At 41.6% G+C, this 17,286-nt stretch overlaps 2 protein-coding genes across 2 annotated transcripts in view; both read left to right on the plus strand.

Annotated features, from left to right (window-relative positions):
- The first annotated feature begins 255 nt into the window (after nucleotides 1-255).
- LOC137618445 (uncharacterized) lies at nucleotides 256-1,020 on the plus strand. Its single transcript, XM_068348610.1, has one exon. It carries the CDS (start codon nucleotides 256-258, stop codon nucleotides 1,018-1,020), a length of 765 nt encoding a protein of 254 aa, XP_068204711.1.
- Nucleotides 1,021-2,179: 1,159 nt separating this feature from the next.
- Nucleotides 2,180-17,286, plus strand: part of Gcat (Glycine C-acetyltransferase) — a 690,239-nt gene continuing 675,132 nt past the window's right edge. The window contains exon 1 of the mRNA XM_068347822.1: nucleotides 2,180-2,320. The gene's annotated coding sequence lies outside the window, so the exon portion shown is untranslated. The remainder of the gene's footprint in view (nucleotides 2,321-17,286) is intronic.

Below are 17,286 nucleotides of genomic sequence, written 5' to 3' on the forward strand. Positions count from 1 at the left end.
CTACCTGCCCCCATAAATCTCGCTCGTCAAGCAAACAGACCTGCTGAACCCGTGGATTTGAGTTTTGAAATTAGTGAGGAACACATACCACCTAACTTTCTTAAATTTGATATACATGTAGGGGATAGACGTCACTTAGTATTTGCAACAGAAGGACAGTGTCAGTTACTTGCTAAAGCAAAAAGGTGGTATGTCGATGGGACATTCAAAGTTGTTAGGCAACCCTTCACACAACTTTTTAGCATTCATGCATTCATGAAGTATGATGGGAATGTGAAACAAATGCCTCTTGTATTTGTTTTAATGTCAGGTAAGAGACGCAAAGATTACAAAAAGGTGTTTAGTAGAATTAAGGAAATCCTAGGTGAACAATTAAAAGTACAAGAAGTAATTCTAGATTTTGAGGCAAGTGTTTGGCGGGCTATCCCAGATGTGTTCCCAGATGTAGTTATGCGTGGTTGTGCGTTTCACTGGGGACAAGCAGTGTGGAGGAAGGCCCAAGAATTTGGCCTTCAGTCTGCATACACAAGTGACACCAAAACATATAAGTTTGTGAGACAACTTCTTTCTCTACCATACGTACCTGATGATCACATAGAAGGACTATTTTTAAGATTTTATAGAAAAGCAGCTGGGTCACAACAACTTTTAAATCTTTTAGAATACATTCACAATACTTGGATTTCCTCCGAAATGTGGCCACCCAAAGCGTGGTGTGTTTTTGGTAGGAGTGTCAGGACAAACAACGACGTGGAAGGGTGGCACCACAGACTAAACAGAAAATCACGAAAAGGTCAACTTAATTTCTACATTCTCCTATCTCTTTTGTATAATGAAGCAAAGCTTGTGCCACTATATGTAAATTTCTTAAATGATGGAAAAGTGTTGCGCCACCAAAAGACAAAGTATGCTAAGCAACATGGAAGACTAGTCGTACTGTGGGAGGAGTTTTCTCTAGGTCATAGATCGGGTAAAAGCCTTCTAAAAGCTGTTTCCCATTTCATTGCTGTGAATGTATGATTATTAATTTGAATATGTTTTATTGAACATTTTACTTTGTCTTTTGCTTCTACATTTGCATGTTTTTAATAACTCTCCTAATAATAAATATGTGTGACTTTCACTGTTCTCAATTTATTTTTACCAATTGTTCTAATTTATAATCTTATCAACCTGGTCCGAGTTGGTTCACTACTGTGGTCCGAGGTGGTATATTGTGGTCCGAGTTGGTTATAATGGTCCGAGTTGGTGGAGGTACGGTCCGAGTTAGTAAGGGTCCGACTTGGCGATGGTCCGAGTTGGGGGTGAAGCGTCCTGTATAGGATAAGCCTTTGCCTGAAGCCGAATTTATTGCCACAACCAATGCTGTTTCCATATGTTATGTTTATTGTCCTTATAATTACACCAAGACTAGATACCACGGAGTAATCCTTGCCTTTCTCCTCCCACCCAGTTAAGCTCTCGAGTTTTTCCTTCTACCGCTGTCAGTTCTGGATTAGTAGGCCTACCCGCACCAACAGAAATTAGTACCAGTGTCATATGTGTAGTTTTTTTTCCACAAAATTCCACAAAGTATTATTTATCCACAAAAATATTCATGTACAGTTAAATATCCACAAAATTTATGTTAAAATTAACAATCCACAAAGGCTGATTTTATCCACAAATTTGTGGATAATATCCACAAAGGGGCAACACTGGCTGGTACTACGTTGTGCGCTTGTTGGCCAGGTTGCCAGATTTGTAAATATGAAAAGGCCAACTTTTAATTAACCGTAGCTTTAAAAGGCCAACCCATTAGTAGAAAAAGGCCAAATATATAGTATTCAAGGTCAGCCTTTTTCATGATATTACTAATGGCTTAAATACACGTTCAAAAAAAGCGTCAAAATTTTGCATAAAAATTTTGATATCAAAATTTTGCATAAAAATGTTGATGTCAAAATTTTGATGCAAAATTTGAGTGTGCAGGATGTTATGATGCCAAAACGTCCTACACACGCTCAAATTTTGCATCAAAATTTTGATGCAAAATTTTGACGAATTTTTTAACGTGTATGGGCCCCTTAAAGAACAACCAAATTAAAAAAGGCCAAATTTGAGTTTTTTTTGGCCTGAAATCAGGCCAACTTGGCAACCTTGTTGTTGGCTGCTAAACCTGCTACTGGTATACGTTGAGTTTGAAGACTGAAGTTGATAACTTGGTTTCACTTCCGTCAAGTTCCGTGACTAGAGCCATGTCGTGGCCATAACGTGTAACAAGTGTTGTAACTATCAATAAGTAACGCATTATTCTCACATATATCGATGTAAAGTCAAGGTAAGGCTGTAAATTTAATGTATGTGTATTTTTCTTGCATTCATCCATGCATAGTTAAGGGATTGTTGTAGATTGAATGCATAGCTATATGAACCAGAAAGTATTATTATAAAACAGCACGAGAAAAGCTTTATATTTAAAGAAATTTGGTTTTGGATACATAAACTCCCGTTTTCTTCGAAAATGACCTTTATTTCCGTCGCAAATGAATTGTTGAATAAGATATGCCTAATACCCAAGGTGATAGTGGCCAGGGGGAACAGGGTGAGTTTGGGTGAAAAAAAATTACCGGGGAATGAATAGATAATAGTAAAATTCACCTTTTCTTTTCGATACGTTATTCTCCTGAATTCGTAATAAATCCACGAAAAAATACACAAAGACTTAACATTCTATGCCCCTGATTTCTCATTTGATTGTTTACATCCTACAGTTCGCATCATGGCATTTATGTACCGCATGTAGGCTAAGGTAAGCCATTATTTGTTATTTACTTCTAGGACCCTGTTGCAGTTTGCGTGTTAGTGCATATAAAGGAAATAAGGCAGGGCATTGTGGTTCATTTTTAGGGTTTGTGACCTGGGAAGTGGGGATCTAGGGATCTTAGCCCAAGCAAGTTTTGTGACCTGGGAAGGGGTTTCTGGGAGGGCTTGTCCCTAGCTAGGCCTATGACCGTATTATTATAGAATAACATGGGTAAAGATTTACTAATAAAGATTTGGGATTATGTATAGAAAAACTGCCGTTTTCTTCCAAAATTACCTTTATTTCTGTCGCATGTAAATAGGTAATAAGATATACTCCAATATATCCTAAAGTAATGGGAACTGGGGTTTGGGTTCGGAAAATTTACTGGTGAATCAATAAATAAGGATCAAACTTCTTAGTACATTATTCTCTGGGGTGTGTGATAAATCCACGAAAAATTACACAAAATATCCTCTTCCCCTGAAATATTTATTTCACTTTTGGTTACGTTATACTAGGCAGACATATATGCTCCTGTTTGTGCGCTTATGCATTGCTCGTTGCGCAGTAATGAGTTTATACTTCTGCGCACAAGCTAACCCTCCACTTTCTTTCTTCCAATGAAATTATTATTATTACTTGCAAGAGAACTCTACCCAGAGACAGTGAAAGACCATGGTACAGAGGCTATGGCACTATCCAAGACCAGAGAACAATGGTTTGATTTTGGAGTGTCCTCTGTTAGAAGAGCTGTTCGTTAATTTGTAAGTAGTTCCTCCACATTTACCACATTGTCATGTATGTATGTTTGAGTGTGGCAGTTCTGTGACATACCTAGTTTTCTTAGGACAACTCCTTAGTTCCTTTTACTTTATGATAATGTAAGGATTTATTTGGTATTTACTTCTAGTTTGTGACTTGTTTTTGCACACAAAAAGTCCCAGGTTCCCACCTATGACTGCCGGGAAGGGCGGGTCCATAACGGCAGAATAGCTTATTTGCAGTCAAATTTGTTGAAAGCAAACTATTCATGTTAGGAAAAGTTGTTTTTTCTATTAGAAATGTTGTCCTATGTTAAACCATAATTTTCAATATTAATCTTACCCGATGATCATGTAGCTGCAACTCTGTTGCCCGACAGAAAAAACCTAAGGTCGGGATATGCCAGCGATCGCTATACAGGTGGGGGTGTACAACAACAGCGCCATCTGTCGAGTAGGTACTCAGGTACTTCTTGTCAACAAGAACCAATTTTTCCTCTGTCGTGCCACCGGCAAGACCTACTTGATACGCTGTTGTTTCTGGAGTTGATTTCACGCTTTTTGGTGATGTATTCTCTCTAGATATTAGCTTTCGCTGTACAGGAGTTATTATCATTACCTTATCAAGCTTTTTTGATTAGTTTTGGATTAATTGTTGACGACTTTGATAGATTTTGGATTCCCCCCTTGGCTAATTCAAGATGTCTGACCATTTTCAAGTCCCTAAGTACAGGCAGTGTAGCGCTAGGGACTGTTCTAGGCGTCTTCCGAAGGCCTCTATAGATCCTCACACCGTTTGTTCCAATTGTAGGGGTAAATCCTGTCAATTGGAAGATCGATGTGAGGAATGCGCTGGGCTTTCGGAATTCGATTTTAATGAATTCCTTAAGAATGCACGTAGGCTAGAGAAGGATAGGATCAGGAGGAGTTCGTCTCGCTCTCTTGATTTTTCCTCTCCCCATGCCCCTCAACCTATTCCTTCCCCTGTAGTGGTGACTCCCGACCCTTCTACTAGTGCTCAACCCTCAATGGCGGACATGATGCGTGCCATTCAGGCTCTTGGTGACAGAGTGGAGTCATTAGCTAATGACCGCAATCAACTCTTGGCCGATGTCAAAGAGTTGAAAGAGAAAAGTGCAGTGGGAAGTGTAGTGAGTGCAAGTGCGGTGAAAAGTGTCAGTGTCAGTGTTACGCATGAGGGTGCATCTGTTCGTGCCAGTCGTCCTCCCAGTCCGGGACCTCTTGCAAGCTCCCAAGCCCAGGGGAGAAGCAATGTCGAAGGACCAAAGGGTTCGACAGGCCTTGATCAGCGTACGGATGTACCCTCAGTGGTTGCGGACGTATCTTACAGAGATCGTCCCATCCACAAACAGACGAGTGAGCCCATTCATTCCTCATCTGTGGAAGAAGTTTCTAAGCAGAAACGTTGGACCAAGGTCTCACGACCTCTCAAGCGCAAGGTCCCTTCCGAGCGAGTCCAACGGCCCAGGTGTAGCCACTGGGTCAGTTCGGACTCGCCGCAGTCTTCCGAAGACTGCACACCTCCCAAGAGAGGTAGAGTGGTTCCGCAGCAGGCAATCACTCCGTCTGTTGCTGCACCAACCACGATAGACCCTAAGTGGTCTATGCTGCAGTCTATGCAGTCTCAGCTTGCTTCCTTCATGCAGGAGTATCGTGCTGAGAAGGTTGACACTGCACCTGTTAACCTACAACCTGCCACGGTTGTGCGCTCAGCAGATACTGCGGCTGCATGCTCCCACACTCCGCCTGTGAGAGCTCCACCACCGATGCGCAGTCAACCCTGCCAGACGCATGGTGACGTTAGCCGACGTGCGGCACCCTCCGTTGACATGCGTGAGCTACCGCATCAGCAGTGGGAAGGTGCTGTCAAGCTGCCGTGTTTTGACGCAATGCGGCAGTCTCCGCAACCCACGGCAGTCCCCACCACGCACCATCACTCCGCTTTTGTTGTTGCCAGCTCTCAGACTGACCAGCAGCGGCATGATGTTGGATCCAGTGCAGCTACGCATGCTCCCGTGCTGCCGGATTCAGCCGTTCAGCTTTCTTCTCCACCTTTGCCGCTTCCTCCTCAGCATTCGGATGAAGGAGTATCTGATGACGACGAAGCTGCGCATGTGGACGATCCGCACTCCGACATAGAAGAACCCAAGACTACGCCTCCCTCCTTAGACTTTAGGAAAGTCCTTGCCCTGTTTAGGGAGTTGTATCCGGACCAGTTTGTGTCTGCAACCCCGCGCTCACCTCCCTCTGAGTTCGCTTTAGGCATGCAGTCAGCAGCTCCTGCCTTTACGAAACTCGTACTCGCGCGCTCATCCAAGAGAGCTTTAAGGGTACTGGGAGAGTGGTTGCAGTCCAAGAAGCAACTTGGGAAGACAGCCTTCATCTTTCCACCGTCCAAGCTTGCTTCCAAATCTAGCGTCTGGTATGCCACGGGAGAAGATCCCGGCTTGGGAGTTCCTGCCTCTGCCCAGGGCGACTTCTCAAGTCTGGTAGACTCTCCCCGCAGGCTGGCTATGAGACGCTTCAAGATTTGCTGGACCTTTTCGGACATGGACCATCTGTTGAAGGGAGTTTTTCGTGCTTTTGAGATCTTCAACTTCCTGGACTGGTGTTTGGGAGCATTAAGCAGAAAGACCTCCCCTTCAGATAAGGACTCTGCCATGCTCATCATGTCATGCATGGATAAAGCCATTCGGGATGGGTCTGGCGAGCTTGCGGCTTCGTACGTGTCTGGAGTTCTTAAGAAGCGAGACCACCTTTGCTCCTTCTTGTCTGCGGGGATCACTCCATGTCAGAAGTCGGAGTTGATGTTTGCTCCGCTTTCCAAGTGTCTCTTTCCGGAAGAGCTGATCAAGGGGATTGCCGCCTCGTTGATCCAGAAGGATACCCATGACCTGGTGGCTTCATCTGCACGTAAAGTCACAGCTTTACCTTCCGTGCCTAGACCGAGGATGGACACACCAGCGTCTAGGTTCATTCCGCCCTTTCGTGGCAGAACCTCCAGCAGAGGAGGTACCCGTGCCGACAGTCAACGTGGCAAAAAGAAGAAGGGTTCCAAGTCATCAAAAGGCAGAGTCTGACTGCCAACATCTCCAGACAGCAGTGGGAGCCAGGCTCAAGAACTACTGGCAGGCCTGGGAGAACAGGGGTGCAGACGCACAGTCTGTGAAGTTGCTAAGAGAGGGGTACAGGATTCCATTCTTGCGCAAGCCCCCTCTAGCAACTACTCCCATCGACCTCTCTCCCAGGTACAAAGAGGAGGACAAGAGGCTAGCTTTACAGCAAGAGGTGTCTCTCTTGCTACAAAAGGGAGCGGTGGTCATAGTCCGGGACCATCAATCCCCGGGCTTCTACAACTGTCTCTTCTTAGTAGCGAAGAAGACAGGAGGTTGGACACCGGTGCTGGACGTCAGTGCTCTCAATGCTTTTGTCACCAAGCAGACGTTCACCATGGAGACGACGAAGTCGGTGCTAGCATCGGTCAGGAAGGAAGACTGGATGGTCTCGTTGGACCTAAAGGACGCGTACTTTCACGTCCCCGTCCATCCAGACTCCCAACCTTTCCTAAGGTTCGTCTTTGGAAAGGTCGTTTACCAGTTCCAAGCCCTGTGCTTTGGCCTAAGCACGGCACCTCTAGTGTTTACCAAACTGATGAGGAATATTGCCAAATTCCTGCATTTGGCAGACATCAGAGCCTCCCTCTATTTGGACGACTGGCTTTTAAGAGCTCCGTCAAGTCGTCGCTGTCTGGAGAATCTCAAATGGACTATGGATCTGACCAAGGAATTGGGTCTCCTGGTCAATATAGAAAAGTCCCAACTCGTCCCATCCCAAACTATAGTCTATCTAGGTATGGAGATTCAGAGTCGAGCTTTTCGGGCTTTTCCGTCGGCCCCCAGAATCAGTCAAGCCCAAGAATGCATCCAGAGCATGCTGAAAAGGAACCGGTGTTCAGTCAGACAGTGGATGAGTCTAACAGGGACGCTTTCATCCCTGGCCCTGTTCATCGCGTTAGGGAGACTCCACCTCCGACCCCTTCAGTTTCATCTAGCTGCTCACTGGAGAAAGGACATGACGCTAGAAGCGGTCTCAGTTCCTATATCCGAAGAGATGAAGTCTACATTGACTTGGTGGAAGAACAGCATTCTTCTCAAGGAAGGTCTACCACTGGCTGTTCAGACCCCCGACCACCTTCTCTTCTCGGACGCATCGGACACGGGCTGGGGTGCGACACTGGACGGACGGGAATGCTCGGGCACGTGGAATCCGGATCAAAGAGCACTTCACATCAACTGCAAGGAGCTACTGGCAGTTCATCTGGCCTTGAGAAGCTTCAAGTCCCTCCTTCTAGGCAAGGTGGTGGAGGTGAACTCCGACAACACCACAGCCTTGGCGTACATCTCCAAGCAAGGAGGGACTCATTCGAGGAAGTTGTTCGAGATCGCAAGGGACCTCCTCACCTGGTCAAGAGATCGAAAGATATCACTTGTAACGAGGTTCATTCAAGGCGACATGAATGTCATGGCAGACCGCCTCAGCCGGAAGGGTCAGGTCATCCCCACAGAGTGGACCCTTCACAAGAATGTTTGCAGCAGACTATGGACCCTGTGGGGTCAGCCCACCATAGATCTGTTCGCTACCTCGATGACCAAGAGGCTCCCAAATTATTGCTCACCGATTCCGGACCCAGCAGCAGTTCACGTAGATGCCTTTCTTCTGGATTGGTCCCATCTAGACCTGTATGCATTCCCCCCGTTCAAGATTGTCAACAAGGTACTGCAGAAGTTCGCATCTCACGAAGGGACACGGTTGACGTTGGTTGCTCCCCTCTGGCCCGCGAGAGAATGGTTCACCGAGGTACTGCAATGGCTAGTAGACGTTCCCAGGACTCTTCCTCTAAGAGTGGACCTTCTGCGTCAGCCGCACGTAAAGAAGGTACACCCAAGCCTCCACGCTCTTCGTCTGACTGCCTTCAGACTATCGAAAGACTCTCAAGAGCTAGAGGCTTTTCGAAGGAGGCAGCCAGAGCGATTGCCAGAGCAAGGAGGACATCCACTCTCAAGGTCTACCAGTCAAAATGGGAAGTCTTCCGAAGCTGGTGCAAGGCGAATTCAGTTTCCTCAACCAGTACCTCTGTAACGCAGATAGCTGACTTCCTTTTACATCTAAGGAATGTAAGATCCCTATCAGTTCCTACGATCAAAGGTTACAGAAGCATGTTGGCAGCAGTCTTCCGCCACAGAGGCTTAGATCTTTCCACCAACAAAGATCTACAGGACCTCCTTAAGTCTTTTGAGACCTCAAAGGAGCGTTGGTTAGCCACACCAGGTTGGAACTTAGACGTGGTTTTAAGGTTCCTGATGTCAGCAAGGTTCGAACCGCTTCAATCAGCCTCTTTTAAAGATCTCACTTTGAAGACTCTTTTCCTCGTTTGCTTAGCAACAGCTAAAAGAGTCAGTGAGATACACGCCTTCAGCAGGAACATAGGTTTTTACATCTGAAACGGCTACATGTTCCTTACAGCTTGGTTTTTTAGCTAAAAACGAGCTCCCTTCTCGTCCTTGGCCCAAATCGTTCGAGATCCCAAGCCTGTCCAATTTGGTTGGAAACGAACAAGAGAGAGTACTATGCCCAGTAAGAGCTCTTAAGTACTATTTAAGACGTACAAAGCCATTACGAGGACAATCAGAAGCTTTATGGTGTTCTATTAAGAAACCTGCTTTACCGATGTCGAAGAACGCAGTTTCTTATTACATCAGGCTTTTGATTAGAGAAGCCCATTCTCATCTGAATGAGGAAGACCATGCTTTGCTGAAGGTAAGGACACATGAAGTTAGAGCTGTCGCTACTTCAGTGGCCTTCAAACAGAACCGTTCTCTGCAGAGTGTAATGGATGCAACCTATTGGAGAAGCAAGTCAGTGTTCGCATCATTTTACCTTAAAGATGTCCAGTCTCTTTACGAGAACTGCTACACCCTGGGACCATTCGTAGCAGCGAGTGCAGTAGTAGGTGAGGGCTCAACCACTACATTCCCATAATCCCATAACCTTTTTTAATCTTTCTCTTGAAATGCTTTTTATTGTTGTTTTTGGGTTGTACGGAAGGCTAAGAAGCCTTTCGCATCCTGGTTGATTTGGCGGGTGGTCAAATTCTTTCTTGAGAAGCGCCTAGATTAGAGGTTGTGATGAGGTCCTTTAGTATGGGTTGCAGCCCTTCATACTTCAGCACCTAGGAGTCGCTCAGCATCCTAAGAGGATCGCTAGGCTCAGTAAGGAAGACGTACTTAAAAAGGCAGAGTGATGGTTCAAGTCGACTTCCTTACCAGGTACTTATTTATTTTATGTTTGTTATTTTGAATAACTGCTAAAATGAAATACGGGATACTTAGCTTCTAATGTTAACATGTATGCTGGTCTCCACCCACCCCCCTGGGTGTGAATCAGCTACATGATCATCGGGTAAGATTAATATTGAAAAATGTTATTTTCCTTAGTAAAATAAATTTTTGAATATACTTACCCGATGATCATGAATTTAAGGACCCTCCCTTCCTCCCCATAGAGACCCAGTGGACCGAGGAGAAAATTGGTTCTTGTTGACAAGAAGTACCCGAGTACCTACTCGACAGATGGCGCTGTTGTTGTACACCCCCACCTGTATAGCGATCGCTGGCGTATCCCGACCTTAGGTTTTTTCTGTCGGGCAACAGAGTTGCAGCTACATGATCATCGGGTAAGTATATTCAAAAATTTATTTTACTAAGGAAAATAACATTTTTACCTATTATGACTTGTAGAACATATGTATGTCCTGGATTATACATACAAACAGGGCCAAAAGGAAGCCAACTACTTCGACAGAGACTTATTTTACAGATGTAAGCGCAAACTCGTAGGCTACCTCTTGAAACAAAACACATAAATGCAGAAAAAAAGCAGAGCATCTTTTCTGACCATATACCTATAGGAGCACAGGGGATAAGCTATAGTCAATTTTTTATAGCGGTGCATATTTGCACCTACTCACAGGGGTGCCCTTTTAGCTCGGAAAGGTTCCTGATACCTGATTGGTCGGAAGTATTTTTGTCCGAACACCTTCATTGTTCTCGAATAATTACCAGGTAATGTGAATCGAAACTTATTTATTAACCTATATTTCTCCATCAGATATATGTTTTGTCAATAAACAATGTGAAAGAATAAATATATTATAAAGAATCGTCTTGGTAAGTCTAAATTTAATAACACAATCCTCCGAAGTCAACGACAGCAGCTTGTTTTCGGATGCACACTTTGTAATTTTGTAATTTTTCACATATTTTAACGCAAATTGGGATAAATTACACTCAGCATAAGTTAAACATGTTATTATAAACTTTCTTTGAATACCAGAATTTACCAAAATCATGGAATTAATAAAACCCGATATTTGTGAAAACTTATGGGGAGGTAAAAGAACAGCCTGTAGGGGCTTGGCGGGAAAACGATCCCCCTTCTGACTTGTAGACGTAGTTTTTTTTTTCTTTCGTAATATAGTTCGGCCTATTCCTTTCAGTTTAAATAGTCTTGCATTGTTTCTCTTCGTATTATTTTGCTTATTATTTTCCCACATTCTTGTTCCTCACCTAATATCTATCTATTTTCCCGATATCACTTCTTTCTTAAATGGGATATCCGCACTACAATTCCTTATCCTCTGTCGAATGTGATGGCTTGAAGGGAAACGCGTGCTAGTCTCGTTAAAATAGTGTAGAGGCGGGAATAAAGAAAAAATACTATGCTTAATTTCAGGTTTACAGAATAGGTTATACTGTACTTTCTACACAGCATAAAATTTATGTTGTTATTATTTACATGCTTACTGACGTAAGGTACAAAACATAAGGAATCGTAGTGCGAACATCACATAGGCCTATATGAAAGAAGGGATATCGGGGAAAATAGATAGATATTAAGTGAGGAACAGGAATGTGGGAAAATACTAAGAAAAATAATACGAAGAGAAGAGGGACAATGCAAGACTATTTAAACTGAAAGGAATAGGCCGAACTATATTACGAAAGAAAAAAAAAAAACTACGTCTACAAGTCAGAAGGGGGATCGTTTTCCCGCCAGGCCGCTACAGGCTGTTCTTTTACCTCCCCGTAAGTTTTCACAAATATCGGGTTTTATTAATTCCATGATTTTGGTAAATTCTGGTATTCAAAGAAAGTTTATAATAACATGTTTAACTTATGCTGAGTGTAATTTATCCCAATTTGCGTTAAAATATGTGAAAAATTACAAGGTGTGCATCCGAAAACAAGCTGCTGTCGTTGACTTCGGCGGATTGTGTTATTAAATTTAGACTTACCAAGACGATTCTTTATAATATATTTATTCTTTCACATTGTTTATTGACAAAACATATATCTGATGGGGAAATATAGGTTAATAAATAAGTTTCGATTCACATTACTTGGTAATTATTCGAGAACAATAGAGGTGTTCGGACAAAAATACTAATGACCAATCAGGTATCAGGAACCTTTCCGAGCTAAAAGGGCACCCCTGTGAGTGGGTGCAAATATGCACCGCTATAAAAAATAGACTATAGTTGTTTTTTCTTTTTTTCTTTTTTTAGCATCTTGTTCTAAGATAAATTATTTTTCTGATCTTGGTTTTTGGTTGCAAATCATTCGTTACTATTTACGTGTATTTCATATATATTTCTCTGAGCAACATTCAAGGTTGTTTGCCTTGGAAATTTGGTATATGATACTTTAATTACTAGCAAAACTGGAATTCGCAATAAAAAAAAATGGTCGAGTGCTGGCTATTTTGGTATTTTTCTCTGTATATTTAATAGGGGCAGGGGCATAATAACTTATCTATCAGTCAATCAAAATGTAAAGTATCTTTTTCACCAAGTCCATTGTTTACATCTGAGAGACTGAAGGGGACATTTTTGCGCATGCTTGGTTTCTGTGCATTTACAATGACATATTTGTCAGGTTTTTTTTTTTAAACCAATTAACAACTTACAAATACTTCTTCATAAGTTCTCAGATGTTGTTCTACAACAGCCATTTTTTTCCCACCTTCCCCTTTAATTTCAACTTCACCACCATCACGTAAAGACTTCACCAGTAGGGAAACCGAGTGAAGTACATCAAACTATTTCGAAAATTAGTGTGATTTCATTTATGATAGAAATGCTCTCTGTTCAGTGTATAGGTGTTGTTACTCATGTGATATTAAAAGATAACCGAGAAATTATGTCTCAAAGGTCCAATTCTGACTTGATTTTTAGGAAGACCAACACATTTTCTACTGCAAAACTTTTTTAAAGATTACCAAGACAAAAAAAAAGGCAGTGTCAATCAACAGGTAAGGAATTATTTGTTATTTAGTTTATCATATTGCAATGATTTATTTGTGATTTGCTTTATCATAATGTAAGGATTTATTTGTGATTTGCTTTATCTTATTGTAAGGATTTATTTGTGGTTTGCTTTATCTTATTGTAAGGATTTATTTGTGGTTTGCTTTATCTTATTGTAAGGATTTATTTGTGATTTGCTTTATCTTATTGTAAGGATTTATTTGTGATTTGCTTTATCATAATGTAAGGATTTATTTGTGATTTGCTTTATCACAATGTAAGGATTTATTTGTGATTTGCTTTATCTTATTGTAAGGATTTATTTGTGATTTGCTTTATCTTATTGTAAGGATTTATTTGTGGTTTGATTTATCATAATGTAAGGATTTATTTGTGATTTGCTTTATCTTATTGTAAGGATTTATTTGTGGTTTGCTTTATCTTATTGTAAGGATTTATTTGTGGTTTGCTTTATCATAATGTAAGGATTTATTTGTGATTTGCTTTATCATAATGTAAGGATTTATTTGTGATTTGCTCTATCATAATGTAAGGATTTATTTGGGATTTACTTTGTGACCTGGGAAGGGTGTCCAGGGGCTTGCCCTCCAGCTAGGGGTTGTGACCTGGGAACTACTAGGTTAGGTTAGGTGGGTTTGTTAGGTTCTGTACCCCTTTACAAATCTCAAAAGTGTTTAATAATCATGTTTTGCCTGTTTTCAGCCACTTACATGAACCATATATTTTTCCAACTGGTTATATAGTCCTTATTTTGCATTTCTGACCATTATCATTGCAAATCACTTGTTTATGACATATACCGGAAAATTTACAGTTTCATCCATTATGGGAAATCTATTATAATAATATATTTCCCGAGTAAAGCAAGTCTTTTGTAGTATTTCTGTAAAATATTATCTGTCGCAAATGCCTAGTTCTTTATATATCGACGATCAAACTCACGCTACTCCCAGATTTTTTCTAAGTCTGTTGTTATTGTTGACTGTGTCTTGTATTTGCTTAAATGAGCCCTGTAACCACTATAATCTGCAGACAAACTAGTCCACTATAAAGTCTTACACGTTTGGCCAATCACAGCGCCTATCCACTATGACGTCATACATGTTTGGCCAATCACAGCGCGACAATACTACAGCGCCACAATACATCTTTTGCATGCATTTCATTTCGTTCTTAGAAATGGAGGCAGTAACAAGCACGTCATCTCATGTTGCACAAGAAGTTGAAATTCCATCTTCTTGTCCTGACTGTTTCCTAACTTGCAATGAATTTGTTGCAAGTTATCCGGGGATTATTAAAAATCTAGTGGATTTGTGCCAGAGAGACAATTTAATTTTACAAAATCAAAATTGGCCTGCATGTTAAGGAACCTTCCCAACGGCTTCACGTTTTCCTCAAAGCAGCAACACATCTTGATGAACCAACAGTTTAAGGTAAGCTTCATTAATTTATAGAGTATATTATAATGGTGATAGTATAACGATGTATGCAGCAGTACCATCACTTTGGATTTGGTTTGATGGATGTGTTAGGTAGTGGCTGTAAGGGGGGGTGGCCTCGCAGGGGTAGGCCTAGGTAGGGGTACAGGGCCCTAGGTTAGGTGGTTGTATTAGGTTCGGTAGTGTCCCAAAATTCACTGTGGCCTTTAGGGGGGGGGTCGCAGGGGGGCGGACCCCCCCCCCCCCCCGGTAGGCCTAGGTAGGGGTACAGGGCCCCTAGGTAGGGGTACAGGGCCCCTAGGTAGGGGTAGGGGTACAGGGCCCCTAGGTAGGGGTACAGAGCCCCTAGGCTAGGTTAGGTGGGTTTATTAGGTTCAGTAGTGCCCTGAAAATCACTGTGGCCTTGAGGGGGGTCGCAGGCCCCCCCCCCCCCCCCCCCCGTAGGGCTAGATAGGGGTATAGAGGGAGGGGTGGTGGAAGGATAAGTATTCATTTATTGCAAATATCATTTGACGCCCCCCCCCACCCAAAACCCCGGTTCCCACCTGGTGTCCCCCATAATTGTTGGGATGAAGTAGGGTCTTTCTGCATTCTGGAACAACTTGTTGTTTCAACTCCAATTACATAGTAAATCTCTAAATCGGATGGTTTGCGGTCAAAATAAACGTTAAATTCGTTGGAACTACACTATTTCTGATGCAACAAATATGTTTTTATTCCAGTTTCCCCATAATGGATGAAACTGTAAATTTACCCATATACCCACCCAAATATCCTGGTTTCCCCACTGGTGTCCCCCATAATTGTCTTTTTATAAGGGGTCCAAAAACTCTTGAATGGGTGGTTTGCCCCAATAATCAAGGTCAGAAATGCATAGAACACAGGATAACGAGTAGGAAAAATATATGGTTCATGTATCTGGCTAGAAATTGAAGTATCATATATTTACCGGAAATTCATTGTCCTCCAGTTTCTCTTTCAATAATTCAATTATTGTACAGTATATGCCAGACAGGTTTATTCTTAAGGCATAGTCTCCTGAAGCTGCAAGCTTGCTTCATGTATTCTAGATAGACACATTATAAGACCTCTCCCTCGGCAGACAAATTAAACTTTTTTTTATAATCTCAATATGGCACATTTGACTGGATAGGCCTAACAGGGTCCATGATTCTATTCCACTGTTTGGGAGGTGAGGTGAAAGGATTCGCCCCTGCTGGCAGCCCACTCTATATGTAAAGAAAAGTTTGTGAAAGAACACTTTGTGGAAAAATATTGACACATGGAAAGTTTAGTTTTCCGGAAGAATCACCCTGCAACAAACATCTAAAATTCTCCCTTGGGGATCAGCTCACCATTAGGGAAAATGCATAGGATGCTGTAGCTCAATAAACCTTACACTTGGACGTTATGTCCAAGTAATTATAGTACAGTACTGTATTTTTGGGCTCAGCCATGTTGTCCTGATGGAAGGTTCCTTTAGGCAGCTTTCTAAGGAATATTTGGCTACAGTGATACTCCCAGAGAATTGATCATAGGTCTCCAGAATTCTAACTCCTGGCGCGAGTATCCTTAATATAACTGTTAAGGATATTGCATAATACAGTATCGGGGGACGTATTTCTTGATACGACACATAGCAATCTTCATCCCGAATAGAGTTTTCGCTTTTTAAATATAAAACTTAGCCGCTGGTTATATAATGGCCAAAGTCCCTGGACGCCTCGGCAGGAAATTCAAAATCTCTTGCGCAGCTTATCCAGATATGCCAGGTGTACCCCAGCGCCCTCGCGGTACCACAGATAGAACTACCCTGTATACTCAAGCAATCCAGATTTTTCCCGGCCGGCATGGCCGTCGGTTCTTTTGGAAAGTCTTTCTCGCTTTTTACCCTGTTTGGACGTTATTTGGTGATGTATTAACGTTTTTTGAGTTTAGGCTTTCGCATTTTTCTTTTATTTGAAATGTGATCACGTATTTATAACAAGGGAAGATTAAAAGGTTTATCGACCTATTTTAAACCTCACGAAAGCATAGGACGAAAGGTAAACATCTCTTCCATTGATGACGTCACAGCCTTATGTCGTAGGCTATTAGTCCAACTTTCTTTTACAAAGAATTTTAAGTGAATACTTTCTTTTGAAATATTAAGTTATAAATTTAATTAAAGGATTATTAATCTAAGAAAATTTTATCCTTTTAATAGTTTTCTTGAGGTAATCTTCAATCTGTTTGCTAAGATTAATTCGCGTTCAGTTGTTACGCAGTTATCAGTATTGTTACAATATTACGATAATTTGTAGAGATTTTTATGAATGGTACATTCTTCTTACTTCTCAAGTTTTTTAGTTGTACTATATGAAAGGAACATTTTATTTTGAAATTAATTGTTCCTGTCAGTATTTTTCCTTAGTCAGAAATTAAAGGAAGTTAAATTTCAATTAATGTTTATACGAATCGATGTAACGCATGATTCTATGTATCGTTGTTTCCGTAGTGGAATACTAAGATTGTTTTTATATTGTGTAAATGTTCCAATAAATACGAGTGATGATTCATCTCTTATTGGAATTCCTTAATTTAAGGGTTTATGTAATTTTATAAATATACCTACTAAGGTAATATTTAATATTTGATATTTAATATTTTGTTACATTTATATGGGATTCGGTACTTTTGTATTCCCATTCAAACAATTGTCCAGTGACAGAATTATTAGTCTCTCTTTACGGAATTCGTTTCCTTTGAGAGAGTGTATACTTTGGTTTTCAGGTAATTATGAAACTATCTTTTTGCTAAAGAGTAAAGTGCAAATTTTTTAGTGATAAATTGTGCAGTGAATTTTATTTAGTGGAGAGTGCTTCTATTCGGACCTGTCGTTATCCTAGCCTT

Source organism: Palaemon carinicauda, chromosome 24 (assembly GCF_036898095.1).
Source record: "Palaemon carinicauda isolate YSFRI2023 chromosome 24, ASM3689809v2, whole genome shotgun sequence".
NCBI lineage: Eukaryota > Metazoa > Arthropoda > Malacostraca > Decapoda > Palaemonidae > Palaemon > Palaemon carinicauda.